Below are 14,553 nucleotides of genomic sequence, written 5' to 3' on the forward strand. Positions count from 1 at the left end.
TAAATCTTGACCAGTCACATAGATGAGATGAATCACTATCGGTAAAGTCAGAGTGGCTATTAAACATGACTTACCATGCTGAATGCAGCATGGTAAGTCGTGTTTAATAGCATTATTCAGTCTTTAATAAAGTGAATATGTATGGGTATGTATTAAAGTTTAATAGCATTATTCAGGCTTAAATCTTGAGTTTGTCAGAATGCTTGTATTATGCAGGGAAATTAGGGGAAAAAAGCAAAGTTGCTTCTTGTAGTTTACAAAGTTTTAGTTGCTTATGTCTGAACAGAACATCCGGAGTCATTCTTACCTGAATGCATTGGATGTGCACCACAGGGCAAGTGCAGGGGGCTCCAAAGGGAAGACATGGGGGTATTTAGAAAGGACTAGCTTGAAGGAGGCACTCAGGTTCTCACATTACCTCTCTGCTATATCATGAGGCATCCATATTCCTTGAATAGAAGTTGGGGAACATTCCATCTCTCTCTCTGTCTCTAAATAGTGTGTAAAATACCACGTGCATCATTTATAGGTGTATAAGTGATCCACGCGTATTGCTCACACACAAATCTACATTCAGAAACCATGGACATTTCTAAATTAAGCAGCAAAACACTATGAAATGACAGAATTAAGGGTGCCTGTGTAACTCTTTCTCCCTTGTGTGCAGGTTTTAGCGTAGGTATTTAATGACAAGGCATATGCTGCTTTTTTCCTTCCCATTAGGTCCATGCCTCATTCGGTACGCAGACCAGAGGGCAGCTCTTTAATTGTTTTCGTTTCCTACTTGTTCACTATGTAGCTTCATACTCCTTTGCTGCAAAGTCTACTCTGAACACAAAATTAATCTGGCTATAAACAACTTTCTATAAGCTGTACTTTATTAACTGCAGAGTTAAAACTTCTATAACAAGTAATCCAGGGGTTTTAAAGACTGGCCTTCTTCAAAACATCTCCATTATGAGCGCTGAATGAAACAAGAACACATTTCAAGCTGACTCCAAAACATGCCAAGGAGCTACTTGTAAAATAAAAAGAAAACTAAGAAAATAAAGAATTGACACAACTTTTTACATGTACAAAACAGCATCTAGGCTTTTCATATCCCCAGTCTCCTAAATGGATGGATCTATTTTGGTTGAAAACTTTCACACAGGAAATTTTCCTATTCTCTTATTTTTCTATGGAGGTTAAGTTTAGCAGATACACGTGCCACTGGGAAAAAGATAACTACTTAAAAAAGACATTTGACTGTCCACTTAACACAGATATATTTTAATATGTATATGAGTTGGTTTTTATTAAAGTATTAATTTTGAAAACAGTTGATCTAATTTAAAAGCAAAAATTCTGTAATATTTTCCAGTCTCTGTAATTTTGTCTTTATACTTCATATACTTTTCGTTTATGAAGATGCTAATAATTAAGACTAGTTTTAGAAATTGTTGCTAAATTTTAATGAGCATAACTTTTAATGAGCATACTGATATTCTACCTGGCTTTAAATAGTAACAGCAGTCATCCATTTCTAAATCCGGCAACTTCTTAAATGAGTTATTTAGAGACTTTCAGTTTTGCTTTAATGTTGTCTGTATATAAAAATATTATTTGAAGTAAAAGACTTGTACAAATATTTGGGAATTAGAAAAGGAGCTTGAAGCGTAGAGGAGGAACATTCAGGGAGGATGTGCTAAAGTTGCAGAATAAAATCTAGAAGTGCTGCATGTTGTTTTCTGATAATCATCCAACAGATATTTGACACCTCTTTTACTTGACCAGTGGTGTTTGGTTATGTGCGACGTTGCTGACCAGAACACTCCAGCTTTAGCACAGAATGCTTATTACAAGGTCAAGAGGGAATAAGGGAGCACATGAGCCGATAGCTGGCGTGACGTAGATGAATGGGAAGGATAGGCCAAATCCCAGGGATTTTAAATTCCGTTTCAAATGCATGATAATTTGGATTTTAGTAAATACAAGCGGTTCTGCCAAAAGCAAAGCTAACAAGGTCTGATTTCTGTGTTCAGTGATCCACCCTGCTACCAGAACATTCTCCAGACTTTCCCGTATCCCCAAAATCTCCATCCTCACGATGCCCCAGTGTTCCTTCACCTATTAGTTTGGGCAAGTGGCAGTGGGGCGATGTGTGGGGCAGTATGTGGGCTGGTTGGCACGTCAGTTCTTACATGCTGATGGATCCTGGCTTTTGAAAAGTTACAATTGCCTTTTCCTCAGTAAGGTCATTATCTTGAGGCTTTCCTTTCCAAACAGCTGTCAGTTATCACAGAAATTGTGGAAATGTAATATCTTTGGGATTTCTGCTTCTTCATCAGATTGAATTGAAATCGATCCAACAGTTTCAAAGTTGCTTGGTGGGGGAGAGGGGGAGGTGATGGGACAGGCAGCACAAGTTATCGGCCTCCTCTTGACCTAAAAAAAACTAAGCTAAAGAATCTCAACAGAAAAATCTTAAAACTTGGAGTTAATGTTAGGTACTCAAATTGTGTGATTTTTCCGAGGCTCCTTGGCAGTGCTGTGTGCTCACAGGTTCTGCTGCGGTCTGTGAATCGTGGGTGCTCAGCACTCTTGAGAGTCAGATGATTTGGATACAGGTGGTGTAGGTAAATTTAGGTGCCCTGAATAAATGCCCTATGACAGGCTATTTAAGGTACCCTGCATGTAGAAAGGGAGGGATTTCGTGTTTCGGGCTTTCCCCGTGGGGGTAGTTCACTGCTGCCTTCACCACGTCGGGCAGCAGTGCGTGCCTTTAGCTTGTACAGGGGTTAAGTTGGCAGCCCTACAGTCAGCAAGCCTAAAGCTGGCTGGCATTGTTCTCCGCAGCCCTCAGCTGCAGACAGAAACCTGGTGCAACTGACAGTCCAAATGAGAAATTTCTCAATAAATTGATCAAGGAGAATAGATACAAACCCATCCTTCTCTTCTTTTTTTTTTTTTTCTTTAAGTTCTTTTATTTTTTTGTATCATAACTTTCAAGAAGCAATGCATGCGTTTGACTGACTTGGACTCCTGTACAATTTCATTTTAGTATCTCACCTCTAAAAAAACCTTTTTGGGGTTCTCTTTAAAAGACTTTTGCACTGTATTTGTTTTATCATTGCAGATAAATCTGTCTGGATTTCTCCCAAAAGCTGAGTCAGACAGTTCTTTGACAAGCCTCTCAAGTTCAGAAAGGAGTTTCGTTTTTATAAATAATCGTCCAGTTCATCAGAAGGAAATACTGAAGGTAACATCCTCTAGCTTTTTATTCAAGGAATAGAAATGTGACTTCTTTGAGGACAGAGACACCTATGCAATCTATAACCTTTTTGCCACATAAAATAACTAGAGTATTGCAGGTGAAGATACTAGCATTTACAACAGAAACCTCTTCCACAAGTATGATGCCCTTGGTGCCTCAGTTCTGTTCCATTTGCTGCAGTCACTTACAACCACAGAGCTGGAGGTTATGTTCATAGCTGTTTAAAAAATTGTAATTTCAGATACTCTATGAGGGAGACCAGATTAGTTGATTCTTTCTTTGTATTAGCCTGCAGAAATACACCTGTGCAGTTTTCTGTGAGGGAACTTTATGTAGTTTCTTGTAAGAGAATTCTTCTGAAAATAAAGTTTTGATTTTGTCCACTTCTTGCTCTGGGCTTGTCAAGCAAATAAGCGTACTTTCCCTTTAAATTTGTGTATGCATTGGATAAAAATGAAAGTGATAGTGCAGCAGCATTGGCTACAGCTAGGCATTGTGTAGGCAGAATTTGATACTCTTGGGTTTCTCACACTACTGAACCTTGCAGCACCTCACTTGGAGCAGCCTTGCCCTCCCTAGGAAAGAAAATCACATTCATGCCAAAGTGTACGTGTAGGTTTTAAAGTGGAGACAATGAAGTAGTCTTCAGTTGGCAAGCAAAGCTTCGTAGATGTAAACCCGAACTTCTGTTGGTACGTTAAGTGCCAAGTAAGGCTAATCCATCTCCACGCAGTATTTGATGTGCCTGGTTCTTCCAGGAGTTCAAAGCTCAGCTTGAATTGCATGACAGAGACAGCTTTTTAACCAGAGCACGGAGGCCTACATTCAAGGTGGGATTCAGAGTACCATCATACAAAGTAAAAATGCAAAATGCATTGCCCTTCATTTAGCGCTGTTCTTCTAGTAGTGCAAGTGGTAGTCTTCCACTGCCTTTTTTTTTTTTTTTGTCCAGTTTTTTAATTGGGTTTTTTTTTGGCCAGGTGAGGATAACAATACATCTGTAAGAATACATTTGGAAAACAAGCTATAGATCACTTACTTTTATCCCCATGCTATGTATGGGGAAGAATTGCTGGTGGACTTCTTATTACTACAGTTCAGTGCCAGCTGAGGACAGACTGTGGGAATATTAAGGTTAAAATAACTTGAAAATATTTAAATAAGTCTAATGTTATTTCAACAATATTTAAGAATTAAAAATTAATTTAAAAACTAAAATTTAATCTGCAGTGGCTCTTCATTTTTTACACTTTCAATTTTTTTTTGTCTCGTTAACGTATTCTTTTCTCCAGTATGTATGTCTGTTGAAGGATCCTGATACTAGAGGGAAATGCAGGAGTCTTTATTTGATCCTTCTAGTTAACGAGACCAAAATTCTGAAACAACCAAATAATTTTGTAGTCTCTTGGAGGAGTTTTTGGGAGGATTATAGAGAAAATAGTAAGGGCAAGTAGAATTTGAGAAAACCTGTAAATTTTATAATTGGCTTAATAAAAAGAACAAATTAATCCTGTTCTGGGAAAAGGGTAGGTCTGTGGTGCAAGTGCTACTTTCTCAAACAGACTTCAGTTTGGCTGAAAGAGACAGCAGTATAGTTGCATGCTGTATGAGTAGATTTTCTTAAAAAAACCTAATAAATAATAGTATTTGTGTTGATTGAGGAAGTAAGTATTGGAGTTGTAGTCCAATCTGGGCTTATCATATCTTTTCTTCCAAGTGTGATCAATACATTCATTCAGAAGGTCAAAGTACCTACCATTACTGTCTTGGAATTTGTTCCTTTTTTTTGTTTTAATTTAGCTGTGAAGACGTGGAAACAACCAATAACTGCCCTTTTGGTAATTATTCCTGCATACATGTACACCCACAGGACCCTTTTAGCATTCCTTTAACTTAAAAAAAAAAAACAAAAAAAAAAAACAACCCTAAAAAAAACAGCAAACCAGTTATGCTTTCATAATGTCAAATTTTGTTTCTGTGTGTTTGTTTTATTGCCTTTACTGACATCTCTTTATTAACTCAATCTGTAGTTAATTCGACAGTACTACAGTCTGGGGACGCACAAGGACTGTACTCGTTTATATCCCATTTTCTTTTTGAATGTTACTGTACCTGCCTCTGCTGTGGATGTGAATTTAACACCTGATAAAACTCAAGTTTTGCTGCATTATAAGGTAACTAAGGTTTTAATCTCTTTTTGAGTTGTCAACCTTTTACTTGTGTAAGCATAATAAGGGCTTCTGGGACTACTGAAATGTTCGAAGGTAAACAGTGCCACTGATTGATTTTTTTGTTTGGTTGGGTTTTTTTTAGTTACACGATAGCTTGCCTTTATTACAGGACTGTTTTGTTTGAAAAGTACTGAACAGGCTAAGTGGAGGATTATTCAAAATTAATTTCCCAGCTGATTTCAAAGTTAATTTTTACACTGTCAGATATATGTGTGTATCACTTTGTTTTCAGATGGATTTATAGTGAGAGAAGCTAAATGGAATTATCATGTGTATCCCTACATAAATCTCATGCTTAACTTCATAATTACACTAAGTAACCACTTTTTAAACACCGCATACATTAAGGTGGGGGTAGGAGGGAGGGAGTTGAGTTCTAGTCAAAGCAATATTTTGCCATTATGTGCATAGATTATTGTTAACATCACTTAAGTTTCAGGATATCCTGTTCATACTATCAAGAACTGAAATTTAGACCATATATGCCCATGTTTTAGAGGCTGTATAGTGAGAAATTTCCATAAAGTCACTTTCACTTATTAGCACTTCCTATGAAAAACAGTGCCACAGAAATTAAGAAGGCTACATAGGTAAGGTGATTGTTCAAAGTGAATGTAGGTAGTCACAACAGTATGTTAATCCTCTTCTTCACTGAAAGTTTTTGTATTTGTCTAGGTTAATCTTGTAAATGTACTACCTGTTAAGTGTCACTTGTATGAAAATTAACACAGCATTCTCACATTTGATCTAGTTTAAAACTTTCCTTTGGCATTAGAAAAAGGGTTGTTTTTTCTTTTATGTGTTTGGGTTTTTTTGTTTTTTTTTTTCCTTTTCCATCGTTTGGTGCAAAGCTGTCTTGGAAGCATACACCATAAAAGCCAAACACGCTTACATGAAATGGGATGTTTTTGGTGCGTCTGTCTTGACTATAAGCTTCTAACTCCGTATTAGGTAGGAATAGCTTTACCTGATACTGGTTTAAGCAGTTATTATGATGTTATAAAGAAAGCAGTTAATTGGTTTTGTGATATCAGAGTAAACCAGTGAAGCAGAATACCTATCACAAAATACTTGAGGCTAAAGGTGTCCAGTTCAGAGTCTTTTTGAGCATGTCTGAATATTCTGAATAAGATCACTTTGCTTATGGTTCTATATTCTCCATATCTGTCAGTTACATTTTCAGGTGTGCTTGAGTGTGTGACTTTTCTGTTTTGTTCTGTTTTTTTGTTTTGTTTTTTCTTTTTTTTTTTTTTTCTCCCCAGGAATCTGTCTTACTTGCTGTTGAAAATGTGTTGAAATCACTGTATGGGCCACTACCTGCTGCAGTCCCTGGTGAAAGTAATAAAACAGATGTTACCTCAGAAGACATGTTTGTTCATAGAACAGAACAAACAGATGTGGTTGTTAATGAAATGGAACCATCTGGAAACGATGATCTACATGCTCATACTTCATTCCTTTCATTCAGCAGTGATATGCAAAACTGTCAAGCAGGAAAAAACACAGAGATCTGCTTAAATCATCAGACATTTTGTGGTGATAATGTACATAGTCTCCTGGACAAAAAAGAGGTTTCTGCGAATGATGGCTTTCCAAACAGTTCCTTAAATTTACTGTGTGAGAAGGAACGGAATGGACAGAATATGACTGATATTGAAAGTAACAGTGTTCCCATGGACCCCAAGTCTAAAAAAGCTGATGAGCATCTTTTGAGTTCTGATAATATTGATGAAATAGAAAAAAATGAGGAAGCCTTAGTCCCTAAAGACCTACCTGAAATCTCTGCTGATAGTTGGAGTATGGGAAGTGGATTTAAAAACCAACTAGGAGACAACCTGGAACCTGTTAAAATTTTGATTCCTGAAGCTGGAGAAACAATTAATAAGCAAAATGAACGTATTGATGAACAAAGCAATGATCCACAAATCTCAAATCAAAGCATAAAGAAAAGAAATGTGATAAGTGATAAATTCGGACATGTGACGGCTTATGACTTAATTAGTAGTAGAATAATAAGGAAACCGAAGTCTGCAATTGGATTTTTCACTCAAGAATGTCGTCCAAAATTGATAACTGATAATCCAAAGACCAGCATGGAGGACATCCTGCTGAAAATTGAAGAGCAGTGGAAGAATTTGAATGAAGAGGAAAAAAAAAAGTAAGTTTTCAGGCTGTCTTGCTTCTAAATCTGGTAGTTATCAATGAGTCACTTGTAGTGAATTAAAAAAATTGTAACTTCCCAGTTATTTATGAAAAATAGAACAGAAAATGATATTTAGCTTTTGAAGATCAGCATCGATATTGTGAGTTGTCATCTTTTGCTATGTGCATATGTGCACTGCTGATTTGAGTTACTTGTTTTGCCACTGCGCCATGCAGCAGTTAGGTAGGGACAGTTTTGCTGAATTGTTATTGAGAGATAACGGGCAAGAAAATGTACTGTTTGAACACTACAAACTTCTGTTTTCTAAGGGCTGCCTGTATACTGTCACTCCCAATGCACTGTCAATGAAAACAGCAAGGTGATGGAAGAGGCACCATATAGTTCCTCCGGAGCTTTTTCCAACCAACAGTTCTTTTTTATTGCTACAAAGTGAGAATTCTTTTTCAGGATCTTTAGTACTCAAACATTTGGTAAACTCCTTTTCTCTAAATTTAGTACGTATCCCAACCCAGGCTACCTCAGAATTGTATTTATAAAACCCAATCAAATGACACTAGGAATTTCTTTTTCCCCTAAACAGCTATTCCAGTGCTGGTTCAGAGAGTATAATACAGTTTGAATTTTAATTTGTTTCAATCAAAACCAGATATCTTTTTAGATTACAATCTGAATAGCTAAATTCCGTATTTTTCTAAAATTAATTGTCACTGAGTTTTTGAAATCCATCTGCAAATAAGGGAAATATTTTAGCCTAATTTGGGGCAGGGGTTAGATTGGTTAAAATATTAGGTATATGTTGTCCTTCATGTGGAACTTATATTATGGTAAAAGATGAATTAGAATAACATTTTGAGGCATTCTAAGACACTTTAAAAAAACAAAAGAAACACCAAACTTGCCATATTTTTTTCATGATTTTTATAACATGTAAAACACTGTAGGGCATCACACAAATAAGGAAAATAGAAATAGTTCTTCAATAGTTTTTACCATAATAGAGATAATACCAATTGGAGATTCGATTAGGCGAATGGTAAGAAAGAGAAGCTATACCTATTGAATTCTGTTACTATATCTGTTTTTTCTTTGACTTCTTGACTTTGTTTGAAAACATCTGCATTATTCTGAATACCAACTATGTCAGAGTTAAGTAAAAACTTTTTATCTAGCTTTGATTTACCTAATTTAAAGCTCACTAAGCAAGCAACATGCCATGATCACAAAACCATACATGTGAGAAAGTGTTTTGTCCATCTCTGCATTAGCAGAAATATTAATGTAATAGTAGAAATCTACTCCAATTATATTCATGCTTTTAATGAAATGAAACAAAAGGTTCTGCCAGCTGTTTCAGAAAATTTTAATTTGCTCTGCTTTAGCTTTGGAGATTTCATGGTTGCTTTCCTGGTACAACTGTTATGTTTAAAAGTGTGCCTACAGATTAACTTTGTATTAGTTCAGGAAGGAGACCTCTCTGGTAATGAAGTTTTCCTTATATGTAGGAATGAATGCAGTATGGTCCAGTGAATGTTGAAGCGAATGAAAAATTTACCACTAGTTGTATCCATACATTTCAGCTTTGGTGTACCTCTTTTCCACTTTTAATCTTTTAAAATTGCCTCAGAAAATAATAAATAGGAAGAGATATGCAGACATCTTTTCCTCCAAGGCAACAATCCAGAAGAACTGTTGTACATCTGGCAGAGAACGTAAGTCTTGCCTACCAGATACTCTGGATAAATTGGGCCACCTAGAGGTAACAACAAATGTATATACAACAGGGCAGCCAAAGTGCCACAGTTCTGCTGAGCACGCTATACCTTCAATTTCATGCTACCTGGCTGACAAGACACCACTTTTCTTGGGCTCTAGTCCTCCATCTTTCTGTGATAAAGTCACACGTTTGTTACAATGGGTGTGCTTGGCTTCAGCATCTCTGTTTCTCTCTGTGGCTCCTCTAGCAGGTCTAAATGAGTTTAAATCCCTTTTGGGAGCAGTACAACCAACAGATGTCTCATAGTGACATAGGATAGCCTTTTCAAAACAAGCCAGCATTTATTACTCAACCGGAATGTAAAATGTTATGGTCTTTAGGTTATAATAGAAGAGGAAAGCTTCCATGCATGTCCATGTTGGCAGCATCGCATATCCCCCTGCTTTGCAAAGCCAGGATTTAATTTCTTGCACTCACTCTGCTCTTACTTAATACAGCTTGTGTGTATTTCTGGCCTTAATATTTCTTGCATATCGGACTCAGGTAGGAGTGGGAGAAATCCCTCCAAGTGCCATGACAGTGGCCGCAGTAGTTATCCTGAAGGTGTAGGAAAGGTTCAGAGTTACATACACATTATCACGGGACTAACAAATTACCTTGTCAGCACTGTACAGTAATTCTGTGTATAGAATACATGTGATGTGTACTTCATGAGTGTATTTGTACCTTGGGAGAAGCATTATTTCAGGTAGCATGGCCTCTGCTGTCTGTTGACAGGTAAGAGCATGCACATAGACAGTCACTAGTGGCTAGTAGTAACTAGCTCATGTGTGGTAGCTTTTTATTGCCTGATAAACTTTCCATGCACCTCATGGCTTGTGTGTGTGTGTATGCATTATTTGCAACTCTTTTACATCGGGGTAAATATGCTTGCTTGGCAATTCCAGAAAAATTCTTTTTTACTGTATTCTAACCTTTTATTTAACATGTTCTCTTTCCTTTGGATGGAGGTTATTTGGTGGTACCATCTGGTCATTGGCCGTCCATTGTATCTCTAGCCAGCTCCGTTCATCTGTTGCCAGATATTAATCATGAATAATGTTGTTAATAATTGGTATCAATCCTTCCATACTGTTGCTTGTCCCCAGCATCTGTTCAGTCATAATAGAATCATAGAATCATTTAGGTTGGAAAAGACCTAAGATCATTGAGTCCAACTGTAAACCTAACACTGCCAAGTCCACCACTAAGCCATGTCCCTAAGCACCACATCTACATGTCTTTTAAAGACCTCCCTGGACGGTGATGCAACCACTTCCCTGGGCAGTCTGTTCCAATGCTTGATAATAGTAGGTCCATGTTGTCCAGTCCTAGGAAACAGTGCTAGCCATGTGAAACCTATGCATTTCAGAAGATGACTGTGAAAAGCTGATAATGGGCAATTAAAAGCTTTTTTTTATTTTCTTCTTCACAAAGGAAGGAAACACAGAAGTAGAATATAATACTTACTTGTGATAGTTTGAGTGGATTTGGTTTCATTATGTGAAGAGGCTGATGCTGAGACATATTACATTCAGAATGGGATGCCTCTCTCTTCTGGACACATATGAATCTACACAGGTGGCCATTTCCAGTCAGAGTTTTCTCAAAATAGTCAAATTCAGATTATTTGTCTTATAAGATCTGACAGACCTTACATTAAAAGGTTTTTGTTATACGCTAAATATTTCATTTGGGTTTCAGGTGCAAGGGGAAAATACTAAATCGTGGATCCATTTTTCTAGTTAAACCAAAGCTGCCTTTGAAATTAGACTTCATTCTAGTCTTCCACTTCCCTCCTTACACCCAGTTTTGCAAATTTCCTTGGCTTTATGTTTTGGAACTTCAGGAAAGGATCCTAAATTTACAGTCTTAATTCACAGAGCAGAGAAAAAACTGTTCTTCTAGCACTTGTTGATTATACTTGCCTCTAGGGAAAGATTTTTGGAAGGGCAAAGGTGTTCCATCGTAGTTTGTAAACCTGCTGTTTTGTTTGATTCAGAGCAAATCACTGATAGTGATGTGTATGAATTTGCAAAACCCTCACAATCAAGGTTTATAAGGCTAGAATTTTTCTGATGGTACCCTAAAATGACAGGCAAGTTGGACTTTCTTTGGAAGTGCTTTTGGTTTGGATTATCAATGTATGACTGAAAGCTCAGTTCTCTTATAGTTAAATATTCTCCTGCATTACAATTGGGTCTATTCAAAACAAAGTATTTATTGATCTGGTCAAAGCTATACATGTATTTGGGATAAAAAAATTTCTGTTCAAGTGATTTCATCCATTAATTTTAAAAGGAGCAGATGTTTTTTATCTTAACATTTACTCCATATTTTCTAGGACGTGATTTATTGCAAGAAACTATTTAAGCTGACTTTTTTAGTTAACTAAATATTGGTACCATATGTGAATGCTAGCACATCATAATTAATTGCAAATGGTGACCCTTTTGTTGACCTTAATTTTCCAGCATGCATACACATAATTGAATCAAACTGTTCCAGCAAGTAGCAATAAATAAATACGACCAGCTAAAATACTTCTTTCCAATACTTACATGTGATAGTACGACTTCTTCTTTTATTGAAGATTGGACCGGTTTGAATTACCTGCTAGAATTCAGAATATCAAATAAGGGCAAAAAGAGGGAGTTCAGCAAATCGCTTCTTTGGCCTTCAAGAAAGTAAGATACATATGCGGTAGGCAAGTATAAACCTGGCATCTATAAAAGTTTAGCTATCTTCCTGACATTTGTAAACTCATTAAGAATCCATTCAGGTTGTAGGGATTTAGTATGTAGTAATGTTTTAACCATTTAGACAGCATTTAGCAGTAGCTTGTTATTGAGTACTTTTTGAAAAATCTGTAAGTTTTTTAGTTACAGAACTCTGTGATAATAGTATCTATTCTGTATTCTCATGCTTTTTATTTATGTGGCTAATTTTAGGTGATTTGAAATCAAAAGTACTTCTTTATATTAAGTAAAGCCTCAGGCTTCCGAGTTATTTAGGCTCCAAACTCTTACTTAACTGCATGGACTCCCCTTGAATTCTGTAGAGCTCTAGAAACTTAAATGACTTTGTGAATTGGCTGGATGTGCCTGTGACAAAACTCCTTCCAAAACTATATATGTGTTTGCGATTTAGGGTTAAACATAGTCTTTGGGACTAAGGTCAAAAGCAACTGGCTGTAGTTCTCTGTATGATGCAGTCTACACCTCCCCCTTCAGTAATTCAGGTTTTGCTGGCTGTCATGATGAAGGAAAATTTCCAACTCGTCATCTTCAAAGGGTAATGTAATACTGGCACAGTCCCCAATGTCCTTCCATCATCTGTCATAGTGAAAAGCATATTGATGTGGCTACTTGAATGAACTATGGGAGTTGTTCTTGTCTGTTGAAATGGTTACCTTACCTTTTGTTTTAATATGTTAGGAATTGGGGTTTGGGGTTTTTAATCTGATTATGCTGCTGGTTTGTTTTCTTTTTTAAGTTATGAAATAAAAGCTGCTAAAGACCTGGAACGGTACAACAGAGAGGTCAAGAAAGCTATGGGACAGACAGGGCACCGACCAACAAAGGAGGCAGAAAAACAGAAACCCAAGCTGAAGACTTCCCCATCCAACCAGCAGAAGCTTGACAAGATATTTCATGCTCAAACTGAAAAGAAGCGGAAACCTGAACAGCCTACAAAAATTGTGACAGTGCCTTTTTCTCTGAGTTCCTGTAGACATCAGCTTCAGAGACATGAGAAAAATTATTCAGATGAACATGAGCTTTTCCTGATCCGTCGTCAGAGTCTTCCTGATGTCTGGATATTTGCTACTGAAAAAAAGCTAATGTTGCTGAATCCATATAGATTGGAAGAAGCCTTACTGCATAAAAGATTACTGATGAATCATAAGCTTCCAGTAGAGAAACTGGACAAGCCAATTGTGTTAACGGACAGGTATAGTACAATTGAGCAAAAATTTGTATGTTATTTCAAGTTATCATTTCATAATTATTTACAGTAAATTCTGGTAAGGCCCTGTTTGTTAATTCTGTGATTATTTGTACATTCGTTTATCTGTAAGAACAGATTTTAATTTTTTGTATACTTTTACCTTATAGTAATGAGCAGGCCTGGTTGAAAGAAGTATGAATTTTGACCAGTTTCATTGGTAATGCAGTGAAGACAAATTTCTTCCCCCAGAGGAAAATTAAATGCTCCACGTTTTCACAACTTCACTCTAGCTACGTTTCCTCCATAGGTTAGATAATGGCTGATGTAATTATTATTTAATGGCTGATGTAATTATTATTATGTGCCTAAACTTGGTCACTCTTTAAGATATGTGAATAGTTGTGATTTTGTTTCTTTAAACAAATTGCTTTTTCAGAACGCTTAAAAATCTTGATCACTCCTCATCACTTACTACTTTATTCTGTATTTTTCTCACAGTTCTAATTTTCACATTAAGGATTTTGGTTTTTAACACTTTGGGGATATTTTTTTTTCCAGTCTTATTGGTGGATTTCAGTATATGGCTGCTCTTTATAAAATGCAGAAGGATTACCAGAGTTTCAATGGATCAGGTTATTTGTCAGATCCAAGGCTTGTAGCAAATGGATTCCAGATAAAAGTGATAGAAGGTACGATGGTTTTAAAATCTTTTAGTCGTATTGGGGCTTGTTTCTTCTGATTTAATGATTTAAATGATTGTTAATGTAGATCATGCTATTCTACATCGCCTTATCATTTAAAGCACTAACATCCTGCTTTCCTTAACATTGAGATTTTATTACTTGGCAAAGAATGTAGTCTTCTCCATAGAACATTGAGTAATGGAAACTGATAACTGAACAGAAAACTTTAATAGCATTTCAAAGAATGCTCTGAAATCCACGTTTTCCTGACTTTTATTTTTATTTCTTTTTCTTTTCTCAAAATGCTGGATGTCGATATCCTTAATTGCCATTCTGATGAAATTTACATTAAACTGATGAGAATTCCTTAGTCCTGGCAGCTTCTTCCAAGGTGGTACTTACTTGCAGAAGCTTCTGCATGTGCTTTAGCTGACTACTCCTCTGCTGTTGAGCAGTTGAGGAGGTCCAATATGAAGCTGCATCTGGTTATTGACTTACTTTCACATCAGAATTGTAAC

The 14,553-nt window shown here is 36.5% G+C and overlaps 1 protein-coding gene across 5 annotated transcripts in view; it reads left to right on the forward strand.

Annotated features, from left to right (window-relative positions):
- PMS1 (PMS1 homolog 1, mismatch repair system component) overlaps nt 1-14,553 on the forward strand; it is a 49,898-nt gene that overhangs the window by 24,021 nt on the left and 11,324 nt on the right. For all 5 annotated transcript variants that reach the window (XM_087730208.1, XM_087730209.1, XM_087730207.1 and 2 more), the window contains 5 exons: nt 3,119-3,241; nt 5,287-5,430; nt 6,750-7,645; nt 12,900-13,355; nt 13,911-14,041. In XM_087730208.1, the coding sequence (XP_087586334.1) occupies nt 3,119-3,241; nt 5,287-5,430; nt 6,750-7,645; nt 12,900-13,355; nt 13,911-14,041 (1,750 nt within the window). The remainder of the gene's footprint in view (nt 1-3,118; nt 3,242-5,286; nt 5,431-6,749; nt 7,646-12,899; nt 13,356-13,910; nt 14,042-14,553) is intronic.

The sequence above is a fragment of the Nipponia nippon genome, unplaced genomic scaffold (genome assembly GCF_047370975.1).
Source record: "Nipponia nippon isolate SJK-2023a ecotype South Korea unplaced genomic scaffold, ASM4737097v1 scaffold_5, whole genome shotgun sequence".
NCBI classification, from domain to species: Eukaryota; Metazoa; Chordata; class Aves; order Pelecaniformes; family Threskiornithidae; genus Nipponia; species Nipponia nippon.